The sequence below is a fragment of the Panthera uncia genome (genome assembly GCF_023721935.1).
Source record: "Panthera uncia isolate 11264 chromosome B3 unlocalized genomic scaffold, Puncia_PCG_1.0 HiC_scaffold_1, whole genome shotgun sequence".
Lineage (NCBI taxonomy): Eukaryota > Metazoa > Chordata > Mammalia > Carnivora > Felidae > Panthera > Panthera uncia.
The window spans coordinates 69,199,561-69,216,730 of NW_026057582.1; the positions used below are offsets into that span (position 1 = coordinate 69,199,561).

General features: G+C 31.2%; 1 protein-coding gene across 4 annotated transcripts in view; it reads left to right on the plus strand.

Moving 5' to 3' along the window:
* The window catches only part of NOVA1 (NOVA alternative splicing regulator 1), a 150,066-nt gene that overhangs the window by 102,141 nt on the left and 30,755 nt on the right, over positions 1-17,170 (plus strand). For all 4 annotated transcript variants that reach the window (XM_049612965.1, XM_049612967.1, XM_049612966.1 and 1 more), the window contains one exon: positions 10,544-10,710. In XM_049612965.1, the coding sequence (XP_049468922.1) occupies positions 10,544-10,710 (167 nt within the window). The remainder of the gene's footprint in view (positions 1-10,543; positions 10,711-17,170) is intronic.

A 17,170-nucleotide genomic window follows, 5' to 3' on the forward strand; every position in this document is an offset into this window, starting at 1 on the left:
AGGTATAAAAAAAGAAAAAGGTATAAAAAAAAGAAAAAAGGTATCAATTAAAAAAAAGATGCCAATACTACCCAGAGTAATCTACAAATTCAATTAAATCTCTATTAAAATTCTAACAGACTTTTTTAAACAAATGGAAAACCTAGTCTTCAAATTCATATGGAATTTCAATAGGACTAGAATATATAAAACAATCTTGAAAAAGTGTGGGGATTCACTCTTCCCTATTTCAAACATTACTGCAAAGTTACAGTAATCAGAACATAGTGATGCTTACATAGGGATAGACATACAGAACAATGGCATGTAATTGACAGTCCCGAAGTAAACATATATATCTGGTGTTTGTAAATCATATAAATGATAAGGCTTTATTATCTAGAATATGTAAACTAAAAGTCTACAACAAAAAGACAAAAACGAAATTATGGGAAAAGGGGGTGAGTAGGCCTTTCTCCACAGAGAATATACAAATGGTCAATAAGCAATGAAAATATAATCAACATCATTAGTGATTAGGGAAATGCAAATCAATATTACAGTGATAGCTATTTATTTTTAAAAAATAAAACAGTTGTTAGTGAGGAAATGGGGAAACTGGAGTCCTCATACATTGATGCTGGGAATGTAAAATGGTTCAGCCCTGTGAAAAACAGGTTAGCTCCTCCTTAAAAAGCTAGAATAGAATTTCCATACTGCCCAGCAATTCCACTCCTAGATATATATCCAGAAGAGGTGAAAACAGATACCTATGTAGATACTTGTACATTAATGTTAATTGCAGCATTATTCACAATAGCCAAAAGGTGGAAACAACTCAGTGTCCATTGATAGAAGAATGAATGAACAAATGTAATATATAGACACATTGGAAAATTATTTAGCCATAGAAAGGGATGAAGTTCTGATATATACTACAACGTAACTGATAAAAGTACTATGCCAAGTGAAATAAGCCAGCTACAAAAGGGCAAATACTGTATGATTCTACTTACATGAAATATTTAGAATTGGAAAATTAATAAAAACATAAAGTAGATTAGAGGTTACTAAAGGGATGTGGGGAAGAAGAATTGGGGATTTATTTCTTAAGAGTTACACACTTTCTCTTTGAGATGATAAGAAAATTTGGAAATAGTGGTGATATTTGTACAAGCTTCTGACTATAATTAATGCCAATGAATTGTGCAATTAAAAGTGGTTTAAATGGGGGGGTACCTGGGTGGTTCCAACTTCAGCTCAGGTCATGATCTCGTGGTTCTTGAGTTCAAGCCCCATGTTGGGCTCTGGGCTGACAGCTCAGAGCCTAGAGCAGCTTCAGATTCTGTGTCTTTCTCTCTCTGCCCCTAGCCTGCTCCCTGCTTGCACTCTGTGTGTGTGTCTCTCTCTCAAAAATAAATATCAAAAATGGCTTAATGGCAATTTTATGTTATATGTAATTTACCACAATTATAAAATATTTTGCCATTTTATATCATCTCAGCACAATTTAAAACTGTGCCCTAAATTAATAACTTTTTATTAAAATAATTCTCCGTATTAAAGGATTACATGTACCCTTGAAATTTTTAACATTTTTCCAAACTTTACAAATTTACCTTCCCATATTCCTTCCCCCAGCAAGTTAATGGGTCACAATTCTTCATGCTTCCTGTATATTCATTTGATATAGTGTATGTGATCAACAGTAGGACATTTGTTATCATTCACTAACTTGAGTAATTCACTCTTAAAACCTATGCAAATGTGGGTCTTGTCTTTGTATTTGATTTATAGGCTGGCTCCTAATAAAGATGGAGTCATTTTCAAAATAACTATTTTTCAAGCAAATGTGGAATAAAGTCACTGCTTAGACTTGGGTAAAACATTAATCTATATTGGATCTCAAAGTGATAATTTCTATGTTAGGAACAGGACTATCACTAGGGATGTTCATCTTTTTACTCTCAGCTTACATCAGTCCTCAGATTTTTTTACAGTGCTTCATGTCCAGTGGTATGTTTCTTTCCTTACCTTCAGATGACTTTGATTAGCTATGCATGCTAACCACTGGTCATGCTTCTGAGTTTGTGAGCTTAATTTGATAGCATGTGTTTGTTGCAAGCTGTTTTCCAGCTTCCAAGCATGGTCCACAGAATTCTGCAAATTAATCCCTGTTAGTACATAAGGAATAGCTAGGAAAATTAATTCTAAGTGCAGTTTTTCTTCTGGCAGAAATTTAAGAGTACAAATCAATGTCAAAAATGGTGACAGGGTTTGGTAGTGAAAAGAAAATCAGGAAGTCTATTTTATATATACATATAAAAACATAATTAAAACTTCTAATAAAATTTAGTCATGGCAGTTTTATATTCCTATAATCCATGATGGAAGTTAAAAGGTGATAATACTGACCAAACTAGAATTTCCGTGTCTGAATTTAAAATCATAAACCTATGTATGCTAAGGATGGATGAATAACTAGTCATTCATAATTATAACTGTTGGTAGAAATTTTTGCATGACCTCAGAATTTAAAAACTGGAAATGAGTTACAATATATATGAGAACAATTGCAATTGTTACTTAGAATTTTCAGGTATGTCTGCTTTCAAACCTCAGGGTCTTCAGAAGTTAATGTCTCCTATGATCTTGTTGCTGCCTTGTGAGAATAGTTATTGAAAACTAAATGACCATGCCATTTGCATGCTTGGGAAGAGAATGAGTAAATAAGAAGCTGGACATCCACTCTGATTCCCATTCATTCATTCTCTCATCTTAAGTTCTTTGAAGACTCTATACTTCTAGATTTTTCTGAAAAGTAGAGTAATTCTTTGGCTTGACTGAGTATATATCAATGGTGAAGCATGCTCTGTAAACAGATTATCAAGCCTTTGCTACATTGGTTTGGGACTAACGCATGTTATAATGGCCCTTTTCAGATTTTTACAGTTTAGAAGTAGAGACATGATTATGTGGAGAGTTAATTACCTGGAGAAGAAAAGCAATTATTACTTCGTATCATAAGATGTCAATTCCTATGATTTCCTTTTTTAAAAATGCCTCTTCTTGAAATAGTATATTTTTTTCCTTAGAAATTGTAGGGTAGGAGGAAGCATTATCAAATGTGCATAACTGTACAATGGTATAAAAGCTGCAATTACAAATTGGACAAACTTTTTATGGCAATTTTCCTAAGTGCTTTTGTTGATCTGAAAACTTGTTTTCAAAAATCTGCTAAATAGTCCACACAATTATTAACTATCTCCTATGGTGGTAAGTTCTCTGCAAGGAGGGTCAATCATTTCTTTCATTTTATGCCAGATTTGGAATAAATCTGTGAAGTGATATTAATGGTGTGACTCAGTGTATGTAAAAAATTGTCAGATTTGGGTGAAAATTACTTTTCCAAGCTGAAACATGTGACTTTCTTAAATGGATGTAATTTGGGACCTGGCCTTTCATTATATTTTCAGAAGGTATATGTTATAATGGATATAAGGTGTAACATATAAAGTATATGTTATAATACCGTATTTGGCAAAACCTTACATCTCTGCATTTGTTAGTTGTGTGTCCTTGGGCTAGCTGCTTCAAGATAATATTATCTGCCCTGGTTATTGTGAGCATTAAATGAGTTAGTATATAATATATAATATACATTACACTAATATATTAAATACATGTATTATGACATATATATTTTTATATAAATCATAAGATGGTTTATAAATTTACATATAATCAATGTTTAAAGCACTTACCTTCCAGTAATATTCTGAGATACATATTGTAAAATTGCTTGTTAAATTAGCTCTTCCCAATGAGTATAGGGACATGGAAAAGAACGTAAGCCAAAAGGAAAGGTAATAGAAGGTAATACTCTATTTCTATACCTACGAAACCCTTAAATACTCTTAAGTGGGGCTTTTGCTGATGTAATTACAGCAATAAATACGGAATGCATATAAATCAACTATTTATAAAGGCATTAGTAGGAATAGATGTTTCTTATATAGAGATTATTGTAGAAGATACATATTAAAGAAATGGTAACATTATCTGTTGAAAGGTAATGTGTTAAAGGCATGTATTTTCAGGTATCTTTCAACAGTTTTAATCTGTTAAATTTATGATTACTATTACTGTTTTTTAATTCTTTAAAATAATTTACATTTTGTTGTCTAACCTAAAATTTATAATACATGTTGTTACTAGTGATAAATATTCTATAGGTTATTTTTAATATCTAATCTAAGGAAACCTAATGAGCTAATGCTCCTGCTTTTTTTTTAAACCACAAAAACTTGCAACTAATTAAATTACCATGTATAGACTGAGACTAATGAAATAATCCCTGAAAATTGCTTTATTCATTTAAAAAATTATACTCTCTGTTTTAGTTTTTCATTACTGAAATACAGTTGACATAAAATGCTATATTAGTTTCAGGTGTACAACATAGTGATTCAGCAATTCTATACAATACCTAATGCTCATCACAACAAATGTAGTCACCGTGTGTCACCATACAGTGTTAATACAATATCATTGGCTATATTCCCTAGTCTGTACATTTCCTCTCTATGACTTATTTAAAAATAAATAACTGGAAGTTTGTACCTTTTAATCCCCTTCACCTATTTTGCCGATCCTTTTACCTCTCTCTCCTCTGGCAACTATCAGTTTGTTTTTTGTATTTAAGTCCGTTTCTGCTTTTTTTTTGTTTGTTTATTTGTTTTGTTTTTTAGGATAAATTGACTTACATACACAAAGAAATCTTGAGATTACCACTTTACTATTGCCCAGAATTATATAGTTGACTCCCAAGTTATTATGGAAACATTAAATATATTTGAAATACACAATAAATTGGGAGATATTTCTTAAAATAGTAGAAATTAAATTTTATAATGAAAGAAATAAACTTTTTTTTAAGGTTTATTTATTTTAGAGAGAGAGAGAGAGAGACAGAGTGTGAGCAGGGGAGGAGCAGAGAGAGAGGGAGACACAGAATCCGAAGTAGGCTCCAGGCTCTGAGCTGTCAGCACAGAGCCTGACGCGGAGCTAGAACCCACAAACTCTAGGATCATGACCTGTGCCTAAGTCAGACACTTAACCAACTGAGCCACCCAGCCACCCCAAAGGAAATAAACCTTTATTCAGAATATATTCTGTCTAAAATAAGTAATTTCTCAATGATATAAGTAGCTGTTGTCTTACTGTAAAAATTATCTATATGTTATATTTTGTTTTAAATCTCAATTTTTGCCTATTGCAAGGCTAATTGGCACCTGCATTTTCTTAGTCCTTTTCAAGGCCAAAATCATTGTCAGTAAATTGTCCTAGAATTATTAGTAATCTACTAGATTTTTTATATTAATTTTTCATTTTGAGATGTTTCACTGACATCCAACCAAATTTATTATTTTAGATTGATACTGATATTTTCTAAAGAAGTATATACTTGCATTTTCATTATAAGACACTAGTTATATCCTTAGTAGGAGTATTTTCTTACATCCAAACAAAATGTTCACTAATTTTCATTATAGTTGGCAATTGGAAATAATGTGGATCAAATCATTAGTATGTGCCCATTATTCTAGACTAGACCTATTCTAACGGACATGATAATTTATAATTTACTATATTTTTTAAATAATTTTCTCAAATTATCTAGTTTTATACACATTTACTGATCTTCTAAACCCAAAGAGGGTAACTGCTTTAATGTAGACATTTTATTAATAAAAAGTTCTTAAAATCAATCACATATGTTTTCAATATACAGATGAGAAGATTTAGACTAAGGTTTTCATTTATTCAAAAAAGACTTCTTAAGCATCTACAGTATACCGTGCACTATTCTAGACACTTGAGGATATAGTAGTGACCATGACAGACAAGGTCCCTTTCATACTTTAATTTTTATCTTTGCTCATGTTATTATTGTTTCCAGATTTTCTTCATAGCACAAGTTCATTTTGTATTCTGTATATATATGTTATTTGTTTTATGTATAGTGTCTACATGAACTAGAATATGAACTCCTTGAAAGCAGGAGTATTCATCTGTCACTCAGCTTCTAGGATAGTACCTCACATTTAGTAGGGAGTTAATAGACTTTTGTCAAATGAATGAATGAACTGAATAAAATAAAGACCCAGGAGTGTGTGATAATCTGAAAGCTAAGTGAAATGTTTTCAGAATGGATTGGTTAACTGCGTCAAATTCTGCTGATGGGTCAAACAACATAAAGACATGAAGATTGGATTTACCCAGGTACAGCTGTGATGAATGGTTTGAATGGAGTGAGGGACAAAAGCCATACTGGAATAGATTCAAGTAAAAAGAAAGTGGTGAAGAAGTAGAAAGGGGATCATTCAAGGAATTTTGAGGGATAAGAAAATTGAGCTATAACTGGAGAGAGGAGTATGAATGAAGTCAAGGAAGCCTTTGAAATGTTTTTCTTTTATTTTGAAAATTCCAAACATACAGAAAAGAATAGTACAGTGAGCCCCCTTACACTCTTCACATATATCAGCAATATCAAAATTTTTGTAGACTTATTTTATTTACTCATTTTGTTACTGTTTAATATTTTGAAGTGAGTCCCAATCATTTTATCTGTATATGCTTTGATATGCATCTAAAAAAAAGAAAAAAAGAAAGGAAAAATGGCAGTTTTTTTTACACAACCTGATGTCATAATCATACCTGTTAAAATTAATAGTAATTCCTTGATACTATCTAATACCTAGATCTTATATTGTCACAATTATTTAAAATAAAAGTTGTTTGAATCTAGATTAGTCAAATTCTAATTTACATTTGATCATTATATCTCGTAAGGCACTTTTAGTCTAGAGGGAAGTCCCTCTTTTATTGATGGGGCAAGAACAATTGACCTGTTGAGTGTCCTACATTCTTGATTTGTATCTTTGATTCCTCATGGTGTCATTTTTTTTCTGCTTTCAATATTATTTGTAAACTCTAATGTTGTATGTTTGACTGGATTTAGGTTCATCTACTTTGGGAAACGTACTTCATCATTAGTGCCCTGTGTGTCATTGGTATTGCTTCACATCAAGAAGTGCACGGTTCACTTTCACATTCTTTTTGGTTTTATTTTTGTTTTTTTTGAGAGACAGAGAGCAGGAGTGAGCTGGGGAGAGTGGTAGAGGGGCAGAGAGAGAGGAAGGAAGACAGAATCTTAAGCAGGCTCCATGCTCAGTGTGGAGCCTGATGCAGGGCTTGATCCCATGACCCTGGGATCATGACCTGAACAGAAATCAAGACTTGGGTGCTTAGTCAATTAAGCCACGCTGACACCCCCACTTTCTCATTCTTAGTCATGCTAATGGCTATCAGGGAGGACAGTTGGTGACTGCCTGAACATTTCCACTGAAAATTACCCATTAACCTTACATCATATGATTTGATGATCTTTGCCTAAATTAGTTACTTTATTTACTTTGTCAAATAATTTTTAGTTCTGTCATAAAGGAGGAGTCTTTAAAAATTGAAGAAATTATAACATGTTTTTCTGCTGATAGAAATGATTTAATAGCAAAGGAAAAATTATGATGTAAGAAAGAACTCTAATACCTGAAGAAATCGTGAACTTGGTAGGTAAGAAGGAAGAGGGCCCACTGCATAAGTGATAGAATGCTGTAGGTAGGACCAGGAACAGTTTAAGTGACTTACTTATTCAAGGTTACAGCACAGAATGAATATATTTTATTAAAATTCTATCAAAATTCTGCTATAGAATCTGTTTGAAAATTGTACCTAATTTTAGAAGCATGCATTTTCAATATATGATATTGTATGTGAAATCAAAACTGAAACCACTTTAAATTTCACTGCCTGTATTTGACATTGATCCTACTTGTTAATTTTTCTAACTTCTCCCTTAAAAGTGCATTTTTAAATTAGTGTGTCTTATACTTCTGTATCTTTACATCATAAGAAATGTGGGCATATACTTTTATGTAATTGTTTTTCAGCTTCTGTTGCTAGTCTATTGCAAAGAGTAGTAAATGCTACTGCTAAACAAATAAAATGATAAATAACTAGCAGTTTAGTTTAGACACTAATGGAGCCTGAAAGCCTTTAAAGTGACAAAAACAGCAACTTTAATGATTTATAGGTGCATTTTTGTTACACAGTTTGGTCATATACCTGACAGTTTTCTCTCTTTGTGACTTTTTCCTAAAAATTATAGTTTTGTGTTATCTGAGTAAAAAGGCCATTAGGGTTCAGGAGAAGAATTTGACAGCATGTCTTCTGAGGATTGCAGCAATTCCCATTGGTGGATATACAATCTCCTTTTTTTCCTTCTTTTTTTTTTTCTTTTGTAGTACTAATGGTAGTGATATTTAATTCTCAAAGATTATGTACCGCAAATTTGAACCAATGAACTATCTCCAAATTGTCTCCTATATGCTATATGAAATTCAGTTTTAGACAATCGTATTTCTTTATGGCTCAGTGATTTCCATTTACTACCTGATAGTCTGTACACTCTAAAGTGTTGTTACTCTGTTGGGGTTACTGTATTGTCTGACATAATATGTAGTGTATTAAATTAGAATTTTAAAGGCAACATGGATTATATAATGTCTTCAGTTATTTAGTACCATGTTGTTTTTTAGAATTCCTATTGAGGTTGAGCCTTTCCTATCTGGCATCGCCAAAGGAGCACTCTGTATTTGTCTCCAAAAGCAGGAATATAATCTGATCTATTTTGTTTTGTCTCCCGACTTAGATGAGAACACTTTGCATGAACTACATTGATCAGTTATTATTATCCTTTCTAGTTATTTATTAGACAGTTAATACAACCTTGTCAAGACTTCCCTAGAGTATCCCTGTAAACTAGATCATTTTACCCAAGAACCACCACAGAGATAATCTAGGTTGACAGGATGAGAAAAGCTGATCAGGAGAAAAAAATATTAAGCCTTCAAACTCACATTATGTTTTTCAGATTTTCTTCATCCTTACAAATGAGAGGCACACTTGCTCTCTACTGAAATATTTTGTACAACTTAAGAAACTTAGTTTTTCATAGACTTGAATCTTCATTGTTTAAAATAAGAAGTTGTAATTTAGGTGTATTCTTGTAATATTATTCTTTAAACTCTTGTGATCTGAGTCTTTTTACTAGAAGTAAGAATGATAAGCTTTTACTATTCTTTTAAAAATTCAAAACTACTAGAAACATAGAAAAATGGTTTATGAGGCAGTTAATCCTTAAAGCAACATAATCTCCCTGTGATTTTTTTTTTTTACTGTTTGTAGCTTCACAATTTTGTCCTTCCAAATGTACTTTAAAAATGTTTTGTAGAGTGGCTTAGAATTTTTAAACTGTAACACCAAAAAGAAGTGTGTCAGGTACTTGGAAGTTTTCATGTTTATTCAAAACCCAATATTTTAGAAATTTAAAAATAATCATTCTTTTGATATTTTTTGTTAACTGTTTAATAAATGCTTCTGAGAAGTAACTTTATGTGTTGTGTTGGGATGCTGAGAAGATTACAATTTAATACCAAGCTGCTATAATGAGGCTCACTTTTATAGTCTGAAAATGAATTTTTTTGCCTTAAGGTTTATCTGTAAAATATAGAGTTGTAAGATCTATATTGGACCCAACCAAATTTATTCACTAGCAGTGGAAAGAACACTATTAATTATATCTGTATCAATTATTCATCAATTTCAAATTTCATGAACTATTTTAAAATTTTGGTCTTAATTCTGATATTCTGTCTTATTAAAATTACATAATAATGACAGTGCTGATTCGTTCATCTAATAAATATTTATTTTGCACCTGTTATATACAGGGAGTGTTAAAGGCTGTGGGGAAACTACAGCACAAAACAAAACAAGCTAATCCATTGTCCTCTGAGGGCTTGCATTCTAGTGAAAAAGTTAAAAATTAACAAATATAAAATATCAGGTAATGTTGATGTTATAATTAAAGGAAGAGCAGGGTAAGTGAATAAAGAATGGTAGAAATGAAGAAATATACCTGCCATGTAAACCTTCCAAGACCTCCTCTCCCCACCAGTTTAAATGCTCTTTGCATTGTAGACCATCTGTTTGTGCCATCCATGTAGATACATCCATTATTTTTCACATCATACCATCGTATAATTGTTGACCTGATGCTAGCTTTTTACCCTTAAGATATCTTCTTCGAAAGCTGGGTCCATAGATCTTCATCTATGTGTTACTAGCATTTACACGAAGTATTTTTATAAACGCTCTGCAAGTATTTTTTTTATGTCAATGAAGGAATGATAGGCTCATAATTTCTTAGGATCTCTGGCTCTACTGGAATCCAAAGGCCGTTTTTGAGACTATTAGGAAAGAATGAGTGTAAAAATGATAAAAAGGAGTATATATGTATGTATTCCGTTTGGTTCAGTTGAACATTTCTTTTTAATTGAGAGTTTTACGTTTTACATCATATCATCCTTTTTCATGGCTTTTTTAAAAAAAATACAAAATAAGAAAGAAAGTTTTCTGAAAATTAATCTTTCATCCACAGGTACTACTGAACGAGTATGTTTGATCCAGGGAACAGTTGAAGCACTGAATGCAGTTCATGGATTCATTGCAGAAAAAATTCGTGAAATGCCCCAAAATGTGGCCAAGACAGAACCAGTCAGCATTCTACAACCCCAGACCACCGTTAATCCAGATCGCATCAAACAAGTGAGTGTTTAGTTGGGAAATCAAAGAGAAATATCCACAGCATAGTATGAATTCCTTATAAAGGAAGCTTAAAGTCTTAGCAGATGAAGTTTTGTTTTTTTCCTAAGCATACTTAATACATAACAAAGTTGTCATTTTATTTACTTAAAGACTGTCAGTCAGAGCCTCTTCCATAGATTGACTAGTTGATTTATTGATTGATTGAATAAATCACTTTTTAGTGTTATACTGAGGAGCAATTATATGGCTCATTACTTTTGTGATTACCTTTTAAAAATTTATAGACAAATTTGTTTAGTTTATAGGGATTAAATCTTTAAAATTATATCACTTTTTAAATAAAGTATAAAAATTGAAGTGAGAGTATATCCTCAAGATTTCAAATACCATATTTTTAGTAATATTTGTAGTTTTCAGTATACTTATAAACTCCTATTTTGTTAACTTGTTATATATAACAGTTTTTATAAACAAATATGTATAAGTAAATTTTTGTACTTAGCAAATAGTCTTTTGTTACAAATCAGCTATTATGTTCTGTATAACATGTAGTCTTTATATATGTCATAAAAGGCCAATGTTTACTTTTAATGTGTGAGATTTTTCTGTAACAAAAATTTTATTTGATAAAAGACAATGTGAGTTTTTAAGGTTGAATAATGGCTGACATGCTATAGGGGAAAAATGACATTCTTTAATGTTAAAATAGGTGAATCCTTCCCCATAAACTCTTAAATTCTCAAATTTATTTGTTACCTTATGATTATAATTATTGTTTCTGCATTTGCCCCTTTATAATTAGCTGCTTAATTTGTGATCATACAATCAGTAGACTCTGCCTTCAAAAGAAATGTATTAACTTCATTAATTTACAGAATACTTAATTTACAGCATTTTATGTTCATTGTAATAAATTTGAAATGTAGCTCAAAATCTTATTAATTTCATGTTTCTGGATTGAAAAAAATATTATGCCAAACAGTGTTATTGACATATTATAATTTTAACAACGTATAGATAAAAGTAAGGCTGACTAATCATACACAAACATAGGAATTAATAATTAGGTAATATATTTTCAAATTATAGGCTAACATTAAACTTTCTGTTGATTACTGTTCAAATTTTTGCCATGTTTACATCAGATAGCTGCTATTCCATATAAAATTTCATTTTATACTCTGTCACTTTGATTTCTCTACCCTTTTTAAGGAAGTATCTTTTAACGTATGCATGGCAGAATGTAAATATTTTAGAGTTCTACGCATCAGTTGATGTTTTTTTCTTCTTCCCAACCATATATAGTTTAGAAATTTAGCTTATCTATGCCAGGGGAATACAAGGAATATTTTTAAAACTGATACCTTGAAAGAGATACAAGGACTCTGTATCCAGATTCTAAAACTATGAGTTTAAAGACTTCTGGGTTAAAATCACCTGGGGCTAAGAATTTACAGAATTCCCACTAAAGTGTAGTAGGGTTTATTGACTTTCTGCCTTACTCCAGCCTATTTCTACTCTCTTTTATACTTTCTGTGAGAAAAGTGCAAACATTTATAGATAAGAGTGAGCATCTTGATTTTTTAAAAAATAAAATATACAATGTAGTTTTAGTAGTATGATATTACTGGCGGTATATTTAGGACAATGATATGAATGAATATTTATTATTTTTATAATAATAGCTAGTATCAAATAATGGAATATGAATCATTAAAATTGCAATTTTCTCTATGCAATATGAAATTTAAAGGCTCCCGTATATCCAGTACCAGTATAGATTGATGAAAACCAGAATTTGAAAATGTTTGCTTTTTTTATTTACTTGCCTTGGTCAGATAATGTTATTTAAAATCATGATAAGTGATAAACAATAGTGATTGATTGATTTTTGTGTATTTTCATTCATTTGTAAGCCTGGTAGATATTAATGGAATTAAAATTATTGTTGATTTTAATATGTTTATGTAATAAGTGATGTACATGAAATAGAGTATCATTTAAAAAATTAACCAAACAAGTACACTAAATCTATTAGGGCAATATATTTAATCCTTAAACACTTTCTTTGTAAGTGTAAAAATTAAAAAATTTACTTGAAAAATCTGGAGAAACCATCAAACATATTTCCAAGATAGTATAGATCAACAGAGTTTTTTATGTTTTAAGTTTTCCTATTTTAGCAATGTAAGATTTTTTTGTTGGGTTATTCGCTAAATAGTAAGTCAAGTATATAAATTTAAACGACCACAGTTTTGTTTCTGAAGAAATTATGCTGGTTATCCATTGTCAAATAATATGTCCAAAATAAATTGCTCTAGAATATATAAAAACATTTCATATATCATATTTCATATGATATTTTTATATGATAGTTTTATATATGCATACATTAATACATAGAATCACAGTAAGATTTCTTTTAAAATGGTGGTCTTTCCTTTGACATTTATCTCTTCTTTGGGCTTTATTCGGTCCTGAAGTTAATTTTTAAAAAAATTTCTTTAAAACGTCTTTTAGAATTTTCTTTTAGTTAAATTGGGCAAAGAATAAAATTAAGAGTTTTAAAAAATGAGAGAGCTAGAAAATACAACTTCTGCACAGAAATGAGTTCATGTTGAATATAAAATTATAGCTTTCTGAATGTTTATTACTACATGACTGTTGTTTTTTATGATTGATAATTTTAAGGTTTGCTTCCTAAAAGAGTATAATTTATATGTAACTTGGATTTAAAAATAGGAAATCACAGTTAGTTCTAAACAAACATTTTAAAAGTTACAATTTCAAACCATATATATGGACTTTTAACAGAATATTGTGTTCTGAATTATGTAATCTAGATATAGTTGGTAACTGAATAAATTGCATGAACCAGAATATTCTGCCCAAATGAAACCTACATTTACTGACTGAATGAATGCTCAGACAAATACAGTTTTGTAAGAAAATAATGCAAACTGGTCTTGCAGGCCTTTGATATAGTGGAATGATGAAATCTAGGATAACAGCCTTACATCCAACTTCAGATATAAGGTGTTGTTCCCTCTCAAATGTTTGTTGTTGTTGTTTTATTTTAAAAATATTTATTTGCCAATAGAGAGGGACTCCAATACTTTATGTATTCAAATGGTAATAGTAATAATGATTAACGTGTATTGAATAATTAAAATATTGTAACCTCTGTTCTATCACCTTAATTAGGATACTTTTATGAAGCACCTAATAACCACTGTGCTAATTTTACAAGTCAGTATACAAAGAAACAGATACGCAGAAAGAGCCAGTAAACCAAAATTAAACATATATTACAACATAGAACATCCTATTGCTTATTTTCAGGACACGCAAATAGCAGAGACATTCAACGATCTTCAAATAATTTAGACCTTGTTTGCCTAGAAGCTTTGAACTCATTCCTGGAGCATGTCTTTAGTCCAGAGTAGTTGGTACACATTTTTCCATTTCCACCTTTTTTATGTTTTGAGCTTTATATATACCTTTTCCCCTCATAGGATTATTGCAACTTTTCTTCTTTTTAAGCCCCTCAAATCCCTCTCCAAGTATGGTTGCTTATACATAATAAGTCAATATAAGAAACCCTAAAACAAGGTAGAAACCACAAATCAGTAATACAGTTAGCATTTGTTAACTCCTTTTGTCTGTTACAAATTTTCAGCAATTCTTTTCCATTTTGGCTCAAATGTATTTTTAAGAAAAGCTACATTAAGAACAAAGTGGTTATAGGCATTTAGAGAATTTTCTTGTATTTAAAAAAAATCAAGTGAAGATATCAAGAATCTCACTTAGAGTTTTACCTCTATCGTGAAAAATTGGCAAAAATAGCACATAATTGTATTCACTATTCATCCATTCAGTCATGAATTTATTAAATGCCTTCTTACTGAGTTGCAAGATATATTAAATTGTAGCCCTTGCTCTCTAAAACTAGCTTGTGAGAGATCAGAAATGATTAAAATGATTTATAAAAATGTCAAACTGTATATACCAAAATCGCAGCATAAACAGTGTACTATAAAATATATAAAAGTTCAGAGGCATGTGGAAGAAATATAGGGTGGAATGACATTTGGTCTTATAATACAGGTGAGGATTTGAACCAGACCTTGAAGATTCTATAGGAATTTCCTAATTAGAGGAGAAGAAAGATAAAAAGCTTATTTTAGGCATGTGAAACAATATGGATTTGAGAAGAAAGCTATAATGGTTGAATAGTAAGGTGACTCTCTTGACAGAAATGGAACATTTGTGTTGGAGTTTAGAGGAAATTAATGTTAGGATGAGACCAGATAATGGAGAGCCTTGGATGTCTGGCCGAGGGACATTCTATAGATTTCTTCATAGTATTTCCCAAAGGAACTTTTTTAATTTCTCTGAAAAGTTAGAACAAAAGGAGGCACATCTGCATTTTCTTTCTCTTCTGTTCTGAAAATCCAGACAGACCCTTAAAAAGGGGTGCCTGTATGTATAACTGTTGGTAGAAGAGAACTATGACAATTAGCTGAGTGATCTACTATGCAGATCTTTAGGTCTGAAGGTTTATAAGAAAGTATTTTTTTAAACTTCTTTCATGTAACACTCAAAAATTCAAGGAATGTTAAGCTTTGTCAGGCAAAATAAATAAATAAAGGTTTGGTGGTCAAGAATGAAGGATCAGCAATGTAATAGTGACATATACGGTGTTTACTCTGTTTCTCTGCCAGCCATTGTGTTATGCGCTTTACATGTATTATCATATTTTATCCATCTTCACAAAAACCTATCAGGCAGGTAAGGAGTACAGAATCCATGTTATACTTAAGGAAGCTGATGAGTAAAGAAATTTAATAACTTACCCAAGGAACTGTAATTGATAATTGATCTTGACACTGAGCTATATGGCCTCCAAATTTGAGTAATGATGATAAAATGAAATTTAGTAGATTTCTCTCTTTGGGGACATTTCATTATCTTGAATAAGTTTATCCAAGAAGAGATCCTCATTTAAAGTAGAATGTCTTGTGTCAGGGTGAAGTTAAGAGACTAGGCAATATTTTAAGAAGATGAACACCTACTCTGGTTTGGTAGTGAAGCTGAGGCAAATGCATGATGTTAAAAGAAATGTCAAAGTAAAATCTGTGAGCCTCTGAGAATGATTTGTTCTAGTTCCAAAATGGTAAGAAAAGAATAAAAAATGATTATATATGGTTTTGAGCCTAGCAGAATAGTGAAGCCTAAAAAGCAATTAATGAATTGTAGGCAACTGTTTGAAATAATATTTTTGTTTGTTGCAGGCAAATTCAATAAGTTGTAAGTTGTATGCTTTTCTCTTGAAGTAGTCTTTTATAGAAACACAGGTGAGAATGTAAAACTGAAAATATAGATCGTTAATTGCATCATAGGTGATAATTTCACTTACCATCTTTATTGTAGTAGAGAAAAAAAGGAGCAAAAAATGAGATAAAGAAACAAGAGAAAAAGTAAGTCAGAGGCATTGTAACGTAGTAGTTAAGCCCATAGGAGCCGGAGCAAGTGTGCCCAGGTTCAATTCCTGGCTCTTTAATTTACCAGCTATTGTACCTTTGGGTAAGTTGTTTTGCTTCTCTGTACCTCAACTTCTTTACTCATAACATGGGGTTAGTAATAGTAGTCTATTTCACAGGGGTACTGTATTAACTGAGTAGAACTATACCTGGTTCCTAGTAAGTGCTCTATTAATCATAAAGATAAAAGGGAGATCAGTAATATTCCCTACGATAAAATAAGGAGGGAAAGTATAAGGAAAGATGCTCAAAATGATCCAATACCCAGAGAAAAATAAAAAAAAAAAAGATTTCAATAGGAGATTATTGGAGATTTAAAGGTTAGTTTTAATCACATGGTGAGAACACAATCATTATTTCCTACTAATATTATTTCCTAAAAGTATAGTGGCTGGGTAGGTAAAGAGAAAAAATGGTGTGGAGGTTAGAAATGCTGATTTGAAATTTTGGATATACAAAGGAGTAAAATACAAGTTAGATAAGGGAGACTTACGTAACCCCTCTCTCTACTCAAGAGGCTGATGTTAAAGAAAATAAACAAGAGCTTGAAAAGGCAGAGAAATTGGAGATGAGATTATTGAGGGGACGAGATGACTCAGCAATAGGGGAAAGTTAACATTTAGGGTATTCAGGGGAGGAGGTCTGAGTAGGAGGTCACAATTTTGTCTATAATGAAAAGAAGAGGAAGATGTAAAAAAAAAGGTGGTTTGGAAAATGGAAAAAGTTCAGACACAGTCAATTGTAGTAAATAAGGAGTTCATTCTGGAAAATCATGATTTTTTTCAAATAACAAAGACCATAAGTTGAAAGATAAGTAAAATACATGGTATTGAATGATTGAAGAGAAGGATAATGGTGTGGAATAACAAATTATGAGGAAAATAAGCTATGGAATAGGAATAAATTCTGAAAGACCT